This window comes from Mustela lutreola, chromosome 2 (genome assembly GCF_030435805.1).
Source record: "Mustela lutreola isolate mMusLut2 chromosome 2, mMusLut2.pri, whole genome shotgun sequence".
In the NCBI taxonomy this organism is placed as follows: domain Eukaryota; kingdom Metazoa; phylum Chordata; class Mammalia; order Carnivora; family Mustelidae; genus Mustela; species Mustela lutreola.
This window is the reverse complement of record NC_081291.1, coordinates 65,148,323-65,165,169: the sequence shown is the minus strand read 5'-3', so window position 1 is coordinate 65,165,169 and position 16,847 is coordinate 65,148,323. Positions and strand designations below refer to the sequence as shown.

The 16,847-nt window shown below is 39.9% G+C and overlaps 1 protein-coding gene across 9 annotated transcripts in view; it reads left to right on the top strand.

The window, feature by feature from the left end:
• Nucleotides 1-355: 355 nt before the first annotated feature.
• The window catches only part of MOBP (myelin associated oligodendrocyte basic protein), a 54,036-nt gene continuing 37,544 nt past the window's right edge, over nucleotides 356-16,847 (top strand). For 5 of the 9 annotated variants that reach the window (XR_009350833.1, XR_009350832.1, XR_009350834.1 and 2 more), the window contains exon 1: nucleotides 14,905-15,363. Coding sequence is in view for 3 of the 9 variants with exons in the window: in XM_059162001.1 (XP_059017984.1) it covers nucleotides 15,305-15,363 (59 nt within the window). In the remaining 6 variants the exon portion in view is untranslated. Of the gene's footprint in view, nucleotides 670-7,403; nucleotides 7,481-14,904; nucleotides 15,364-16,847 lie in introns of those variants that run through there. The other 4 variants (XM_059162005.1, XM_059162006.1, XM_059162002.1 and 1 more) reach the window with 4 other exon arrangements.

The window sequence follows — 16,847 nt, the reverse complement described above, 5'->3', positions numbered from 1 at the left end:
CAAATCTCTCTCTGTGACTTATAGATGACTGTCTTCCCCCCATGTCTTCTTATTGTTTCCCTTCCATGTGCATCTCCATGTCCACATATGTGGGCACTGGATGAAGGGTGTGTGGTTTGTTGGTAGGGTGAGCCGGTATGATGGTTTGTTGGATCTGTCATATGGTTTGGTGTGAGGAGTTGGTGTGGAGTGTGCCTTCGTGAAGGATTTCACATGGAGTGGATTATGTGGGATGTAGAAGGTAGGGGACTGAAATATGTGGATGTGTGTAAAGATATAGCATCAGTGTGTGTGTGTGTGTGTGTGGTATGGCTGTAGCCTAGCTTAGCTTTTGTTTAGATTTTCCTTTGCCCTTTGTTTTAGTCTTTGTTTTTGTCTTTGTTTGGCCTTTGTTTTGTCTTTGTTTCACTCTTTGTTTAAACTTTCTTTGGCTTTTGTTTGGTCTTTCTTTAGCCTTTTGTTTAAAGTTTGTGTGGCCTTTTTGTAGTCTTTGTGTAGCTTTTGTTTTTAAGTGGATCTTGGCTGAAAACCCATCAAAAATACCTTTTGTAATGAAAAACCCGGATATATAATCTCTCCCTATATATTCTGCATGCATTGAGGTAGCCTCAACTCCCCCAGGGACCTGGCACAGATGTGGAGCCTGTTTCACACAACTGTTACTTGAAGGTAAGGAAATCCCATAGGTTTTCATCTAACTTCAGGTTGTCCTTCATCTACAAGTGGCAACTGCATATTTTTGTGGGGGCCATTTCATTATATTCCAGGGGGAACTTGCCGTAATAGCAGTCAAGATTGGGAGAACTTAAAATTGATAGAATTATTCTAATGGGAGCAGAGGTCTCCTTCTGGAGTGTTCCACCTAATGTTTGGAAATTGTCTGAGCCTGGGGAGAGGCTCCAAACCCACACTCAGATCCTTTCAGATTTAAAGCCTCATGTTTCTAGAGCTAGATTAATGGAGCTATTGGCTTCTTCTTTTTTTATTTCTTCTTTTATTATTTGTCATGATTTGAAAATGAGTTTTTTCTTCTTATCTAGGAACAACTTCCCTCATGCAGCTGGGTTTATCTGTGGGGTATACTAATGGAACAAGAAAGCCCAAATCTTGTAAGAGTTTTGCTCCCTGTAGATTAGCAACCTTAGATGGAAAGATGTTAATGCTTTGTCTTGTGCAGAATTTCTTAGAGAACAGAGTTTTCCAGTGTTATGGTGGCTGGAACAAGGAAAGAAAACATTATGTGTCAAGGGAATAAAGCAAGGAACTTGCCAAAAATATTAGGAAAAAAATAGGGAAAATTATTTTTACTGCTTTGTGAATGAAACAGGAAGAAAAAAGCAGATTGCTGTTAGCTGTATAGCGATGCTATTTTATGTTTATTTGGATTAAAAGGACAATGCCTTAGTGGATTTTAAAAATTGTTTCAGGGGCACCTGGCTGGCTCAGTCAGTAGAGCATGCAACACCTGTTCTCAGGGTTGTGAGTTCAAACCCCACATTGGGTGTGGAGCCTACAGGAAAAAAAATAATGTTCCAGGTTTGCAGAAAAATTGGAAACTATACAAAAATTCCAGATGTACCCAGATCACTGAAATGTTGACATTTTGCCACATTTACTTTATCATTCTCTTTCTTTGTATGTACACATACATATTATTTTTCTGAGCCATTTGAGATTAATTTTCAGATATGATCAAAATCAGAAAACAAACATTAAGAAAATACTATTATCTAATCCACAAAAATCTAGGTTTTATCCACTGCTCCAGGTGTCATTCCCAGATCATGCATCACTTTGATTACCATGTGTCTTTAGTCTTTACCTGAGATGGGCATTCTCTTTCATGATCTTAACAAGTTAGAAGAGTATAGGCCTGTTATTTTGTTAAATGTCCCTTGTTAAAAAAAGGAAACAAGATAGGATTAGGAGGGAGACAAATCACAAGAGACTCTTAATCTCACAAAACAAACAGGATTGCAGGGGGGTGGAGGGGTAGGGATAGGGTGGCTGGGTGATGGACATTGGGGAGGGTGCTATAGTGAGTTCTGTGAAATGTGTAAGCCTAATGATTCGCAAACCTGTACTCCTGGGGGCAAATACTACATTATACGTTAATAAAATAAGTAAACAAACAAATAAATAAAATTTTAAAAATAAAAAATAAATGTCCCTTGTTTTGGGTTTGGTCTAATGTCTTCTCATGATTAAGTCCAGATTATGCAGTTTTGGAAGGAATATGCTTGCATTTCAGATCATACATCTCCAAATTCATACTTGAATCTGACTACTTACTTTTTCTTTTTTTAAAGAATTTTATTTATTTATTTGAGAGAGAGAGAGAGAGAGAGAGAGACAGCATGCAGTGGGGAGAGGGAGAAGCAGCCTCCCTACTGAGCAGGGAGCCCGATGCAGGGCTCAATCCCAGCACCCTGGATCATGACCTGAGCTGAAGGCAGATGCTTAACTGATTGAGCCACCCAGGCACCCCTGATTGTACAGACTGTTAATTTGAAGTCTGGTTTCTTTAATGGTCACTAGAATTTTAAATGAGTACCTAAACTCTTACAAGAAAATACAAAAAAAATTTAAATCAGAGCTTTTACAGGTAATTCCCAAGTATTCACCAAAAGTGTGTAACTGTTGCCCTGTATTAAAAAGGATAATTGCAACAATATGTACATGAACTTGATAGCCATATAGTAAAGTATTTAACATAGATTCTTTGCATGTGCTAGGTTCATATCTACTGCTTTATGAGTGTTCATTTCATGAACCATCTGCTGAAAACAGATACTGTTCACAAGAGTGGTCCTGGATGGCCACTCCAGGCTCCCTGGCAACCATTAGCATGCTGGCAGGGTGCTGAGAAAAGAAAGAACTTCCATTTTGTTTGTAAGTTAGAAAACTTCTGTTTGTAGGTGGCTGGCTGTTTTATTGTTCTGAAGATAGAGACCAACTTCCTAGCAGACTTCCTTTGTTTGGGGAAAGGTATTAAAATAGATTCTTAGGATTTCCAAATATAAAGCATCCATTCCCTCCACCCCCCACGAGGAAATGCCAAAGTCATCATAAATATAAATGTAGGGCAGTTCATTAACATGTTATATAATCTTTGTAGTCAAGTAAATGTATTATGGCTTTAATAGGACTGCTCCCTGGATGAGGTAGATAAATACTTTATTTTCTTAATATGAAATTAGATTAGAAATTTGGAGTTCTGCACATGCTACAATTTAATGTTGAGAAACTCAGCTTTGGGGAAAATAAACATTAGTTATTTTGATTGCCTTATCTGGTCCACAGAGATCACCTTGGAGTTTGAGAAAGAGACTTTTTCTTAAAGGATTGTATGTTCTCATGATGAGCCATCCTGGATTGGGAAATGAGGGCCTCTTTTTGCCATTCAGTAAAGAATTAGGGGCCAGGACATGGAAGGTTTGCAAAGCCAGAAGTGTCTTGTGGATAGGAATTGAGCTTTCTACAACCTAGAAATCTGCTGGGCTGGCTGGGACCATAGGATTAGGTTCCATTGTATAGGCTCCAAAAGCGACCTCTTTTGTTGGTTTCCCAGTCCTCTCTGGTTTCTGTTGCTCTGTTACCCCTAGTGCATTCGGTAAAACCTGGTGGTGGTAGCTGTGCTCTGTGTGGTTAAAAGACGAATCTGGGTTTTTTTGTTTGTTTTAAATTTTTAATTTAATTAAAAAATTTTTTTATTAACATATAATATTTGCCCCTGGGGTACAGGTCTGTGAATTATCAGGCTTACACATTTCACAGCACTCACCGTAGCACATACCCTCCCCAATGTCCATAACCCAGCCACTCTATACCTATTCTCCCACCCCCCAGCAACAATGTGGATGGAACTAGAAGGTATCATGCTAAGTGAAATAAGTCAATCAGAGAAAGACAATTATCATATGATCTCTCTGATATGAGGAATTTGAGAGGCAGGGTGGGAGGTTGTGGAGGGTAGGGAGGAGAAAAATGAAGCAAGATGGGATTGGGAGGGAGACAAACCATAAGAAACTCTTAATCTCACAAAAGACCAATCTGTTTTTAAAAAAGGTACTCAGGATTTTGTTTTCATTCATGCATGATGAAGGCAGCAGATCAGAAGATGATTGCCATTGTTACTCACGGTTCCGAAAAGGAGGATGCATGCTTGACCATGCAGGAAGTACCATTGCTGATCAGGAGCCAGAGAGAATGAGGGAAAAGCATGGACAAGAACTTTATTGCGTTTTTTTGTTTTTGTTTTTTCAGGAAGGACTGGGTGAAGTGAGGTAAACAGACTAGGTGAATTTAGGATGAGCTAGTTTGAATAATTTCAGTGGGTTTTGGTATGTGAAGGCTGTCCTGAGTTTTCTGGTTCCTGGCCTTGGGGTGATTGGGACAGAGGACTGTTGGCTTGATCTGTGGGACGTTGATCAAAAGGGTAATTGGCAAGTGTAGGCTCTGGATTGGTTGGTTTGCATGTGAAAGTCACACTCTTAGGGGAGTCCTTTACTCCCTAGGAATTAGCTACCCTGGGGAGGCACAATGTCTCCAGGATCAATAGGTGCCAGGTTATCAAGAATACAGAAAAGAAAATATAATTCATACACAGCAGCCACATTTGGAGTGAATGTGCGTGGGGAAAGTAGGGCAGCATTCAGACGCTTGAAGCAATAGCTTTTAAGACCCAGGACATCTGATGAAGACAGGTTCATGGAATGTGTATCTATTTCCTATGCCAGTTCAAAAATTAATTACAAAGATAGATGGGTTTTCAGTGATGCACAGCAGTGAGAATATTCATTTTATATTGTTGTGTAACAAATTATTACAGAGTGTGTTAAAAAACCATGCCTGTTTATTAGCTAACAGTTTTGTAAATTAATTATCCTGTAGGATTGGTACTCTGCTTAGGGTCTCACAAGGCTGAAATAAAAGTGTTGGCTAGCTAGGCTCTTAGCTAGAGGCTCTGGGGCAGAATCTATACCCAAGCTCATTCTAGGTGTTGGCAGAATTCACTTCCACATGGCTCAGGTCCCTGGGCCCCTCATTTTCAGGTCAGCAGTGGTGGGTTGAACTCTTCTCATGCTTCAACTATCTCTGACCTCTTCCTTTGTCATATTTCTCTGATTTCAGCCAGAGAAAATTCTTGGCTTTTAAGGACTCATTTGATTAGATTGGGCTCACCTAAGTAATTCAGGATAATCTCCTTATTTTAAGGAATATCTGCAAAGTTTCTTGCCATGTAAGATTATGTAATTCATAGGTGTCATCAACTAGGATTTGGAAATTGCTTGGGAGGGCCACGTTGCCTACCCCAGAGGGTTTATGATTAAAATGTTGAGCACTTGGTTAAGAAGGTATTTGCAAGAATCTCCATTATAAAGTTACAATTTAAAAAAAAAATTAACTTATTTATTTTAGAGATAGAGAGATACTTGGTGGGGGGAGGAGCAGAGAAAGAGGGATAAGCAGACTCCATGCTGAGCACAGAGCCCAATGCAAGGCTTGATCCCAGGACCTCAAGATCATGACCTGAGTTGAAATCAAGAGTCAGATACTTAATTGACTAAGCCACCCAGGCGCCCTGTTTTTAATTAATAAATGTTTACTTATTTGCAAATATCTTCTCCCAATTGATTTCATTTTGTTGATGGTGTTTCCTTTGCTGTGCAAAAGCTTTTATTTCACTGTAATCCCAATAGATTATTTTTGCAGTTTATTTTTAAAAATTAATTTAAATTCAAAAGGAACATGCTCATCTGATTTGACAGAGAAATATTATGATAATTTTTACAGTTAGCAATACAGAGTTGTCAATTGCATCATTATTACTAAGATTAGTTATCACCTAAGATAAATTATCAACTAAGACAACTGTAATATTGTGATTTATAAGAAATACATATATTTGGTCATTCACATGACCAAAACATATTTCTGTTGTGTGTTCGGTCTTTGTCTACGGTTTCTAGTTCCTAAAACCTTTGAAGGTTTCTTCAAGGGCATTAAGGTATCTTGTGTTGTGATAATAAAATGAGGTTGGAAATGCCTTAGATATATGAGGATGGGGGCAGGGTGCCAGGAGAACCAATCATGTGTTAGAGAGATGGAAATCTCAGTCCTGCTCCCTGGCCTCTGGGGAGGGGAGAGCAGTTGAAGGTTGAATTTACCAATGGCCAGTGACTTAGTCAATCATGATTGTGTAATGAAACCTCTATAAAACCCCAAAGGTTTGGAGAACTTCTGGGCTGGTGAATGCTTGGAGATGCGGGGACAACATGTGCCTGGAGAGGACATGGAAGCTCCTCCTCCTTTCCCCAAACCTCATCCACTGTGTCTCGTCACCTGGCTGTTGATAGTAATAAATGTTTCCCCCAGTTCTGTGAGGCACTCTAGTAAATTAAGGGAGCGTAAGGGCAGGAGGTGGAGTGGGGTGGAGGTTGTTAAAACCTCTAAGCCATAGCGCATTGGTCAGAAGCATGAGTAATAGCCTGGGGTTTGCCACTGGCCTGGAGTCTGAAGTGGGGGGTGGTGGGGAGGCAGTCTTGGGGGACGGAATTCTTAACCTGTGGAATCTGATGCTATTTTCAGGCAGATAGCATCAGAACTGAGTTGAATTCCCTGACACCCTGCTGATGTCCCAGAATTGCTTGGTGCTGTGTGCGTGATGCCCCTCTTCCACAACATTGGGATTGGGTACAGGAACCTTAAAAGAACAACCACTCTGAATGATAGGTTTCTTTTGCAGGTTATTTTGTATCTAGAAGACCTCTTTGTTCAAACAACACTCCCAAGATCTGATATATAGTAAGAAAGAAGGGGCAAATGGTTATAGATGGCCACAAATCTCCATATTGCCCAGGAAAACAGGATTGATATTGTGAAGTTCTCAATTTAATGCCTTATCAAATTGGATTCCTTCCTCGAGTTTTTAATGTAAAAAACACATCTCTCTTCCAGATCTCCATGGGAGGAGGACATTTCAACTCCTTTCTTGAGATGCTTTACTTAATTGCTATGATTTGCGTTTTTAAAGCCAGACACCAAAATTTCATTTATTTTAGGACTTCCATTCATTAGTGTTATAAGCAAAAATCAGATTTGTAGACATCAGATTTACTAGGAGAAGTGATTGAAGACTGTTTATTTAATGACAGTGAATTACCTGGACATACAGCATTCTCTATAATGATAAATTAAGTTTGCATACAATTTTGTTATTATATTCTCTTTCTAGTCCCCAAATGACAGGTAATATCTTAATTAATCATCATATCCTTCCTAGGATGGTGAAAGTGAATCTCTGTGTATAATATAATCTCTGTGTATAATACTTTTGGATTAACTACAACTTAACCAAAATGCTAAATTAACCAGAACACATTCTACTGCTTCACTTTTAGGAAAAAAGGAGCAAATGATACCAAGACAAGCTCATAACAAAGATCTAATCACCAAATGTGTACGGATGAAAATACAGGTACAAATGAATTTCCTGTACTCTTTTGGATCTGCATCTAAATTACTGTATAATGATTACTAGTATTTGAAATATCAAAGTAGAATGCAGAATCAGCAAAAGACTGAGCAATCAAATTTTCATTAAGAGTTAAACACTTTAGAAAAACTTATTCCAGGTGTTTCACAGTATCCTAGGTTTGGGGAGGTAGAAATATGGGAAAAAAAATGTCTCTGCATGAGAAGGATAATGACCTCAGCCACCATTTATCCACTTTTGGCAAACTCATGCACTATGAACGCATGGGGGAAGAGCCATTCCATGAAAGAGAGACTTCCTTTCCCTGTATCTTCAAATCCTACTCAGGAGATTCCTTCTATTTCTTTGTTTCAGCTGAACCTAGACAGTCTTCTGAGAACAAGCTTCATCTGTCAGCTTGTCAAATGGGGAATATTTACACTCCAAGTGGCTCCAGAGTTTAGTGGACCAGTGTCCTCCCCATTGCTACTGTCAGGTCACTACTCCTTCCCTCTCTGGCTAGTCTTCTGTACTTTGAAACTTGTGCTTCATTCTTTGTGCCGGTCTTCACCTGACTTCTAGTCATATCTTCTCCACTGATGCTTCTGTGGTCAGCCCCCTACCCGCTGCCCTCCCACCTCCATCCATCAGTGTACGTGACTTTATGTCCATATGAATGAACTATTTATCCCTCCAGTGAATTACCCACTCTTCTTCATCCATCCATTGCATACTATGGAACTTGGCAGTTCTTGAAACTACTCCATTTCTGAATCCAATGGTGCAAACATCTAGCATTAATTCACAACCCTCCTTTCCTTCAACTTGTTTTGTTAAGTACTCCACCACAACTATTCTTCTACTAGGTACTTGAGTTGACTTTCCCTTCCATTTCTCCATCAATTTATGAATCTGTTCATCAATTGTTCCTTTCTGCCTATTTTCTTTCTATTACTTATAGATTCTGGAATCCATCTTTTCAATTATTTTCCTGAAAATTATCTCCCAACCCTAGATGAACCATATGTCTTCTCCCTGTATGCACCCTGGCTGTTGAGAGCAACTGGGAAAACCACTACACATTAATGGTCAGTGACCTGACCCAGGTCATTACTATCTGGCAGCCTGGTCTTCAAATGTTTACAAAATCTCTTTTATTCTTTTCAAATTTTCAGCTTTGTCATTCTCAGGTACATTTGCTTCCCATTTCACTAGAAAAATGGAATCCATTAGATGAAAACTTCATGCAGTCAACTGTTTTCCCTCTTCCAACAAAGGCTAACACTTCTACATGTGCTCTGTACTACATCTCCTCAGGGTTTTCTTAGGCATACTAATTATATTCTCTCTTATTTTATTTCAATCTCTTCCTTTCAGCACTTATGCTTCTGATCAGTCTCATGATAACAAAGAAGTCAAATCAAGAAGCCAACCAATTCTCCCCCATCCCCAACAACAACAACAACAAAAGTCTGGAAAACACATACTCCTCTAGCTACTACTGCTCTCCTGCCCTTAGCTCTCAGATCTCTGGCCTGAGTTGTCTACAGTGTCTTTCTCCATCCTCAGCCACTATTCTCTTCACAAGCCCTCTAATTTACCTTCTGTCTCAGCCATTTTATGGAAACATTATTGTCAAAGTCATCAGTTATCTCCATATCACTTAATTCAATGTATTATTTTTCTTTTTTTTAACTTTTATTTATTAAGTAATCTCTACCCCAATATGAGACTTGAACTCATGACCCCAAGATCAAGAGTTGCACGTTCTACTAGCTGAGCTGGCCAGGTGCCCCTCTATATATTATTTACAGTCCTCATATCACACCACCTCTTAGAATCATTCCACCAAGTTGACCACTCTCTCTTTTGAAACTGTTCCCTTTGGCTTTTATGATACCACACATTCCAGTTTCCCTACCCTACTCTGACTCTTCTCTTTACTCTTTGCCAAACACTTCCCCTCCACCTGCCCTGCAAATGTGGGAGGGCCCTGGGGCTCTGTCCTACCCTCTCCTCATTCCACGTTCTGCCACCAGGCAATCCCATCCATGCCCCTGGGTTCAATTGCTATCTATACTCCCAACATCTTAAATTCTGTCTTCTACCCAGATTTCTCTTTTGAATTGTTCACTTGCTATCTCCATCTAGATGCCCCTCAAACACCTCCAGTGAAGTGCACCTAAAACTGAACTCACGATTCATCCTCTTTCCTTAAAGCTTCTCTTCTAGAAGATGCTTCTACAACTCACCTAGTTCCATGAACTATACACCTTGGACTTGTTCTTGACCCCCATTCCTGCTTGTTTGATTAGATGAGCGCTTTCAATATAATATAATAAATATAAAGATGGGAGCATAAAAATTACAAAATGGAACAAAGATAAGTGACATTTTATCTATCTGAGGAAGTCTACCAGTATAGCTGCTATTGGGTGAGTCAGATTGTAGCCTTGGACCCAAAAATTCAACAATCTGGTTCTTATTTCAGCTTCTCTCTGGCTGGTTCTTTTCTTTGTCTTCCTGAGACTGATGCCCTTTGGAGAACCCAGTTTAGCAGCTCTCACTTTACCCAGCTGTCAGTGGAGCAATAAATCCGTCCATCAGTTAATTTAGGTCCCCCCTCCATCGCCCCCCCCACCGTTGGGACCACAGGCCAAATTAACATTTAGGTTTTTCTATAAGACAATGTAAATCTGGAAACTTGGTTCCCTGTACAGGAAAAAGGTGGGTAGGGACCAAATCACAAGGAGTCTTGTGTGACATATTAATTAAGAAGCACAGGACTTCACTTTGTAATTGCAGGAAGACTCTGAAGTTTTTAAGTAGAAAACGGATGCATGAGGAAACAAACTCATGCCTTTAGTTCTTTCTCTTGGACTCTCCTGCCCCCTGTTTATAGAAAATTGTGGAAATAGTCATCCACATAAAATTCTAGTGGAAGCTTCCCTACCCATACACCACAGCAGTGTATCGCATAATTTTTAGAAAAAAAGAATGTCATGTTATCAAAATTACATTCAGAAAATTACTACGCTTCTTACATGGTTATCTGCCACCACTATAATAAGCAAGGTTTTTGCTTCCAAAACATTTGCTGAATATATTAGCTATGTCCTAAGGATACCAATCCTAGGTCACACTTGCTCCTTTTCCTATAATAGCAGGAGTAGGTAGTTTGTTGTCAGAAAGGGCTCTGCATAAGTCTATGCAAGAATGGACCACTGTGCTGTGCCCTTGTCGCCTGGCACAGAGCAAAGCAAGCAGGGCTTTGTTCTCTCTCCAGATGGGCTATCAACCCCTAGACAAACCGAGGCCCTTTTATGCTGATATTTTAAAGCCTCAGCTGCTTCCCAACTCAGTGCTGGAGTTTGGCAAGGTCCTGCTGTCTGTCGAAAAGCACCCTGATTCCAAAAAAATATCTCTATGAAATGTGGAATAAATTTGCGCCACAGTGATATTTCTTTTTGTAGAGGAGGAGCTGGGGCTGAGCGGCCTTTGGAAAGCAATGGTAGGTGAGTGAGACCGCTGAACCTCCGGGTTTTATTCCAGAAACAACTCTTCCACAAAGCATTCCTCACGTGCCAGCAGCAGGGGCTCTGACAGCCCAGGCGGTTCCCTGGGCAGAGCTCCAGCCCAGTGTCTGTTCTCTGAATTCTCACCCCCTGCGTGTCTCCCAGGCCCACTGGTCCGCTGCCTCTTGCTCACCTTTCGCAAAGACCTTCTTTAACTCTCTTTTCTGGGGGTCAGTCCAGCCCTTGAGTCTTCCAGAGTTAAGGGTATTTGTATAGAATTACTGGCTTATAAAGATAATTCTCAAAAAAAAAAAAAAGATATTTCTCTCATATATATATGAGAGAGTTTTATATATTATATATATAACACATAAAATTCTTATTAGGGTTATTAGCTGTCTCCCTTTTGAGTCCATTTACCAGTTAAAAAAAAAAAGTCCCCTATGTTATGAACCATACTACTATACCTATGTGGGTCTGTTTCTAAGCTGTTTGGTCTCATTGATCTGTTGGTCTATTTCCAAGGCAATACTTTATTGTTGTTGTTGTTTAAGATTTATTTATGTATTTATTTGAGAGTGAGAGTGAGGATCAAAGTGAGAGAGAGAGAGAGAGGGAGCATGAGAACAGGGAGATGGAGAGAAGGAAAGAGAATCCTCAAGCAGACGCCCCACTGAGGGCAGAGCCAGAGGTGGTCAATCCCAGGACCTTGAGATCATAACCTGAGCCGAAATCAGGAGTCCCATGCTTAACTGACTGAGCCACCCAAGTGCCCCAATACTCTATTGTTTTAATTAGTATAGCTTATGATGAGTGTCTCCATCTGGTAGAACAAGACTCGATGTTTATTCAAAATTGTCTTGACTCATCTTGGTCTCTTAAAGTTTGATAAGAATGATGTAATCATCTTGTCAGTGACATGAATATTTGATAATTATTGGACTAGCAATAAGTTTACAGATTTATTGGGAGATATTCAGTATACTTACATTGACAGTTTCTTTTGCAGCCTTCAAAAAAAAATTGCAAATTTCTTCATGAAGGTCTTGCATTTCTTTTATTAGATATATTTTTGCCTGAAGGTGTTCTTTTGCCTGAAGGTAGCCAGCTTGAATGAAATTCTTTTATTTTACATTTCTAGTTCAATCTTCTTAATCTATAGAAATGATTTTGATTTTGGAATATTGATCTTGTGTCCAGAAATCTTGTTTTTAATTCTAATTAGTTTGTAGAGTTTTAGTGTTTTGTTTTGCTTGTTGTTCTTGTTAAGATTTCACTAAAGTACAGTGTTGAATAGTAAGTGAGAGCATTCTTTTTTTTTTTTTTTTTTTTTTAAGTGAGAGCATTCTTTCTGGGGAGTCTGATTTAGATGAAAATATTTCTCAAATTCCACCCCCAGTAAGTTGTTATTATAGATATTTTGGTAGCTAGCTTTTGATAATATTAGGAACATCCCCTTCTCTTCCTTCTATATTGAGTATTTATCATGATTCAGTATTGAATTTTAGTGAATGCTTTCTTAGTATTTATTACCGTTTTTATTCTCTCCCTTATTTTGTTAATATGGCAAGTCATAATTATAGACTTCCCAAATCTAAAACATTTGAGATTTACCCTGTCTACTTTGCATTATGAGACATTTTACCTATCAGATTGGTAAAAATCTGAAGGTTTAATAACCTAATCTTACTGTTGAGGTGATGGGAAAATGGGCTTTATCATGCATTGTTTGTAGAATAATAATTTGTACAAATCCCATGGAGAGTAAATTGGAAAACATCTATTAAAATCTTCAGAATTACAAGTGCACAGATTCTTTGACCTAGTGATCTCACTTTTAGAGATACATCCCTCAGATATTGCATGTGTGTGAAATGATGGGTGCACAACTTTATTCACGAAAACATCATTTATAATAATAACAACAGATGGGACACAATCAAACTGTTAACTTGTAGGAAACAATCTTTGTTCTAACCCTTAGCAATTTGGAGGCATCTGCCATGCTTCCATTCTGCCATGTGTCATCATCGACACTAGATCCTCATAAGCATCTCAGGTTTAACATGTTTCGCACACAGTATGTTCTCAGTTAATAGGTTGAATAAACGAATGTTTCTCCCCTCTCCTGCAGCTTTCTCTACCTCAGTAAATGTCTCCATTGGTCATTTGCTCAAGCCATAACATCGAACCCCACATCTGACCCATCCTCAAGTTCTATTAGATTTCCAAGACCCACCTCTGCTCCCCTATCCCGACTGGAGTCTGTCCTCTGTCATTGGTCTCCTTGCTTCCCCTCCTGCCTGTCTCCAGTCTACATTGCAAGAAGCCTGACTGATCTTCATGGAGCAAAAGTGGGAAGACTTACCTCCTCCAGTCAAGATCTCTCAATGCCTCCCATTCTTCCTATTCTTTAGCTCACCTTCATAGCCCTGCATGGTCTTCCCAAGCCTTACCCTGCAGCCTCACAATGCTCCAGCTATATCCTTTCTCTGTTTTCTCCAGTACATCAAGTTTTGGTACCTTTGTCTGGAACTCTGTCCTCCCCATTCATGGTGGACTCCGTTCATCCTTCAGATCTCAGACAGATGTCTCTTCATCAGGAGCCCTTCCTTAGCCTCCAGTCTATAGTGGTCTTGCCACTGTAGTCTCTCCTAGTACCCCACTCCCTTCCTCCAGAGCCCTCATTACATTGCAGTCATACATTGGCTATTCTGTTCCTGAGATGGTCTGATGAGTCTCCCTCCCTTGTCCCCTGAGCTCTGTGAGTACCCAAGCTTCTGTCTTATTCATCCCCAGCACTTCAACACTCAACAGATGTTCGAGAATGGCTGAGTGTTAGTGTCGTATTTAGCTTCACTTACTTCAATCTTGTTCTGTATATCATTTTTACATGTGCAGCCTGATGTCACCTGGACCCCTCTGTCACCTGTGGTCACAAGTTATTTACAAACTCCTCCTGATACTTCAGAGAGAGGTCACCAGCTTGAAAATTTGCCCAAGATTGCTTGAGGTCTCCAGACCAGTATCTCATCTCTTCAAGACAGGGTCTGAACATGCAGCCACCTTGCTGAAGGCCCCTGGCTCCTGTCCCAGCTCGTGTTGGAGCTGCTACCACTGGAGATGTCTGGGGGTGCTTGAGACACTATCACATGGGCTGTGAGCTAGCCTTAGTTGGCATGGCTGGCTTCCTCGGGTTGATGCCATGCAATAAGTAATCTAGCTTCCAGTGGCTTTCACTTGATATTTCAAACGTATTTTCTATGTTAATACATCTTCTTTCACCTTATAAGAGGGTTGTCTAATATTCAGTCAGTCTTCAAATGGCTCCCTAATAGTTCTGTGATTATCATTTATAAGAATATTAATAATTAAACAAAAATAAAAGCCTTACTGGTTCCATTGTATTTGTACAAAAATGCTAAGAATCTCTTGCCCTTCTTCTCTCCTTTCATAAGCTAGGCTGATTTTAAGAAATCTTTAGAATAATGAATGCTGTACTTTCTCTGTTCCAACAATTTCTTGAAAGAGGATTCCCTCTTTCTGGGGAGTATGCAGAAATTAATTTGGGGATTTTCCTACCATTTACCCAGAAAATGTCCCTCCCAGTGAGTAAAGACCTACTTACTATTTCCCTTCCATATTCTTATATGATTACTGAAAATGTATTTTACTTCTGTCTCTTCTCATAGAATTACAGTTTAAAAGATTTTATTGTTAAGGGGTTCGTTTTTCAAAGGGTAAATGTTAAATTGTAAAATAGAGGCAAGTTTTGACAGAAATTCATTCAAGATTTGTAAGTATTCTAAGCCTTTGAAGTAATTCTCCATGATTTGAAATAATTTAGTATTTTTAATTAATTAGTTAATTAATTTTTAAGATTTTATTTTTGAGTAATCTCTACATGAGGCTCAAACTCACAACCTTGAGATCAGGAGTTGCACCCTCCACTGACTGAGGCAGACAGGTACACCTAATTTAGCATTTTAAATATTGGACATTTCATCTTGTTCTTGAAACCAGTCTATGAAAATTGCAATTCCTGGTTATTCCTATCTCTTCCTTACTGCTTTCCTAATCACTTGAAGGCAAAGAGGGTGGCAGTAGGGGCTTTGATAAGAATTGATAGCCATGTACGGGGAGAAGTTGGGTAAATGAAAGAAAAGGCCTAAGAAGAGCATGTCATTATTTGCTTAAGCCTTCTCCACTTTGTGAATTTATGGAGGAATTCTGCACTTTGTGAAGCTTATTCAAGGTAGGGGGAGAGAGGGCAAGCTAAGGAGGAAACATTCATATTCTCTCTTTTCTCCAGATGAAGTTTCAGAATCATGGCAGGAGATATGTTATGGTGCAGTGGAATCATCCTCATAGGTTTGATATTGTGTGCATGTGTGTGTGTGTGGGGGGGGGTCCTGCTGACACACTTGAACAGGAACAGTGAGGATAGGCTGCAAGCCCCCTGCCCTCAGCCACATCCAGTGTGATCCATGAGTGAGTGCACAGCTTTGGTTGGGGAGTGGTCTAGGCCAATGACCCCAAGATAGAGCTCTTGACAACCCACCTGTAATGCAGGGCGTGCATGGGATCCAGATGTTGCCTCAAGTTAGACATGCAGGAGATGAGAGGACAGCTGGACCAGAACAGGCAACTACTGAACAGGGACTCTGATAACCAGTGGCTTTGCTGGGGTCAGCAGTAACTTGTCATTCACACTATGGCACTCCACGGCCAGCAGAGGAGGATACTACCCAGACCAGCCATCCCACCCACATGAAGCCATGAAGACTACCAGTTCTCCATACCCTTATCCACCTTTAGAAGGATCAGAGGGAGGCAGGGAATAGTTCTGTCAAGGTTCTGAATTTTCTTTTTCTTTTTTTTTTTATGATTTTATTTATTTTTTTTTCAGAAATAGAGAAAGACAGAGAGAGGACAAGCAGGGGGAGTAGCCGGCAGAGGGGGAAGCAGGATCCCAGCTGAGCAGGGAACCTGATGCAGGACTAGATTTCAGGACCCTGGGATGGAGACCTGAATCGAAGGCAGACACTTAACCCACTGAGCCAGTTAAGCTTAACCAACCGAGCCAGGCATCCCAAGGAGCTGAACTTTAACTGACCACTTATTCGGAAGAGATAATTTTTGCCAGAAGTGATCAAGGCAGAATAAATTCAGAAATTAGTTTTGTCTCTCCTTTCCCAGCCAATATTCAGCATGCTATGTATTTGTAATACTGTACCAGTTATATAATTATAGCAAAATGTAAAAGTCCTTTTTTGGGGGGTACAATGGAGATGCTTGTGAATAAATTAAAAATTTCTTACTAAAAAATAAAATAAAATTTCTTGCTTTGGTATTTTTTTAAGATTGATTTATTTATTTGGGAGAGAGACAGATTGAGAGTGAGCACAGGGCAAGGTGGAGGGGAGAAACAGAGGGAGAGGAAGAGAGAAACTCAAGCAGACTCTGTGCTGTTCATGGAGCCAACCAAGGGCTTGATCTCACAACTCATGAGATCAGGACCTGAGCTGAAACCAAGAGTTAGACACTTTACCAACTGCACCACCTAGATGCCCCATCTTACTTTGGTTTTTAATTAAAAAAATTTCCCAAGTATATATTAAGCATCCCATTCCTTAATTCATATAGCATATTAAGTCCTTGGGACTGATCATAATTTTCCTTTACAGTTTTGTTTTCTGAAGCCAGAATATTGTTCTCGCATAGGCATCAGACTCTGATAATCAGGGTGAAGTCTGGTCTCCTGTCTCTCCCATGTTGAGTTTCTTAAAGGAGACAAGTGCAGACCCTTGCTCATGGCTCTGACTGACAAGAACTGAAGGACTGTTCTGTTTCCC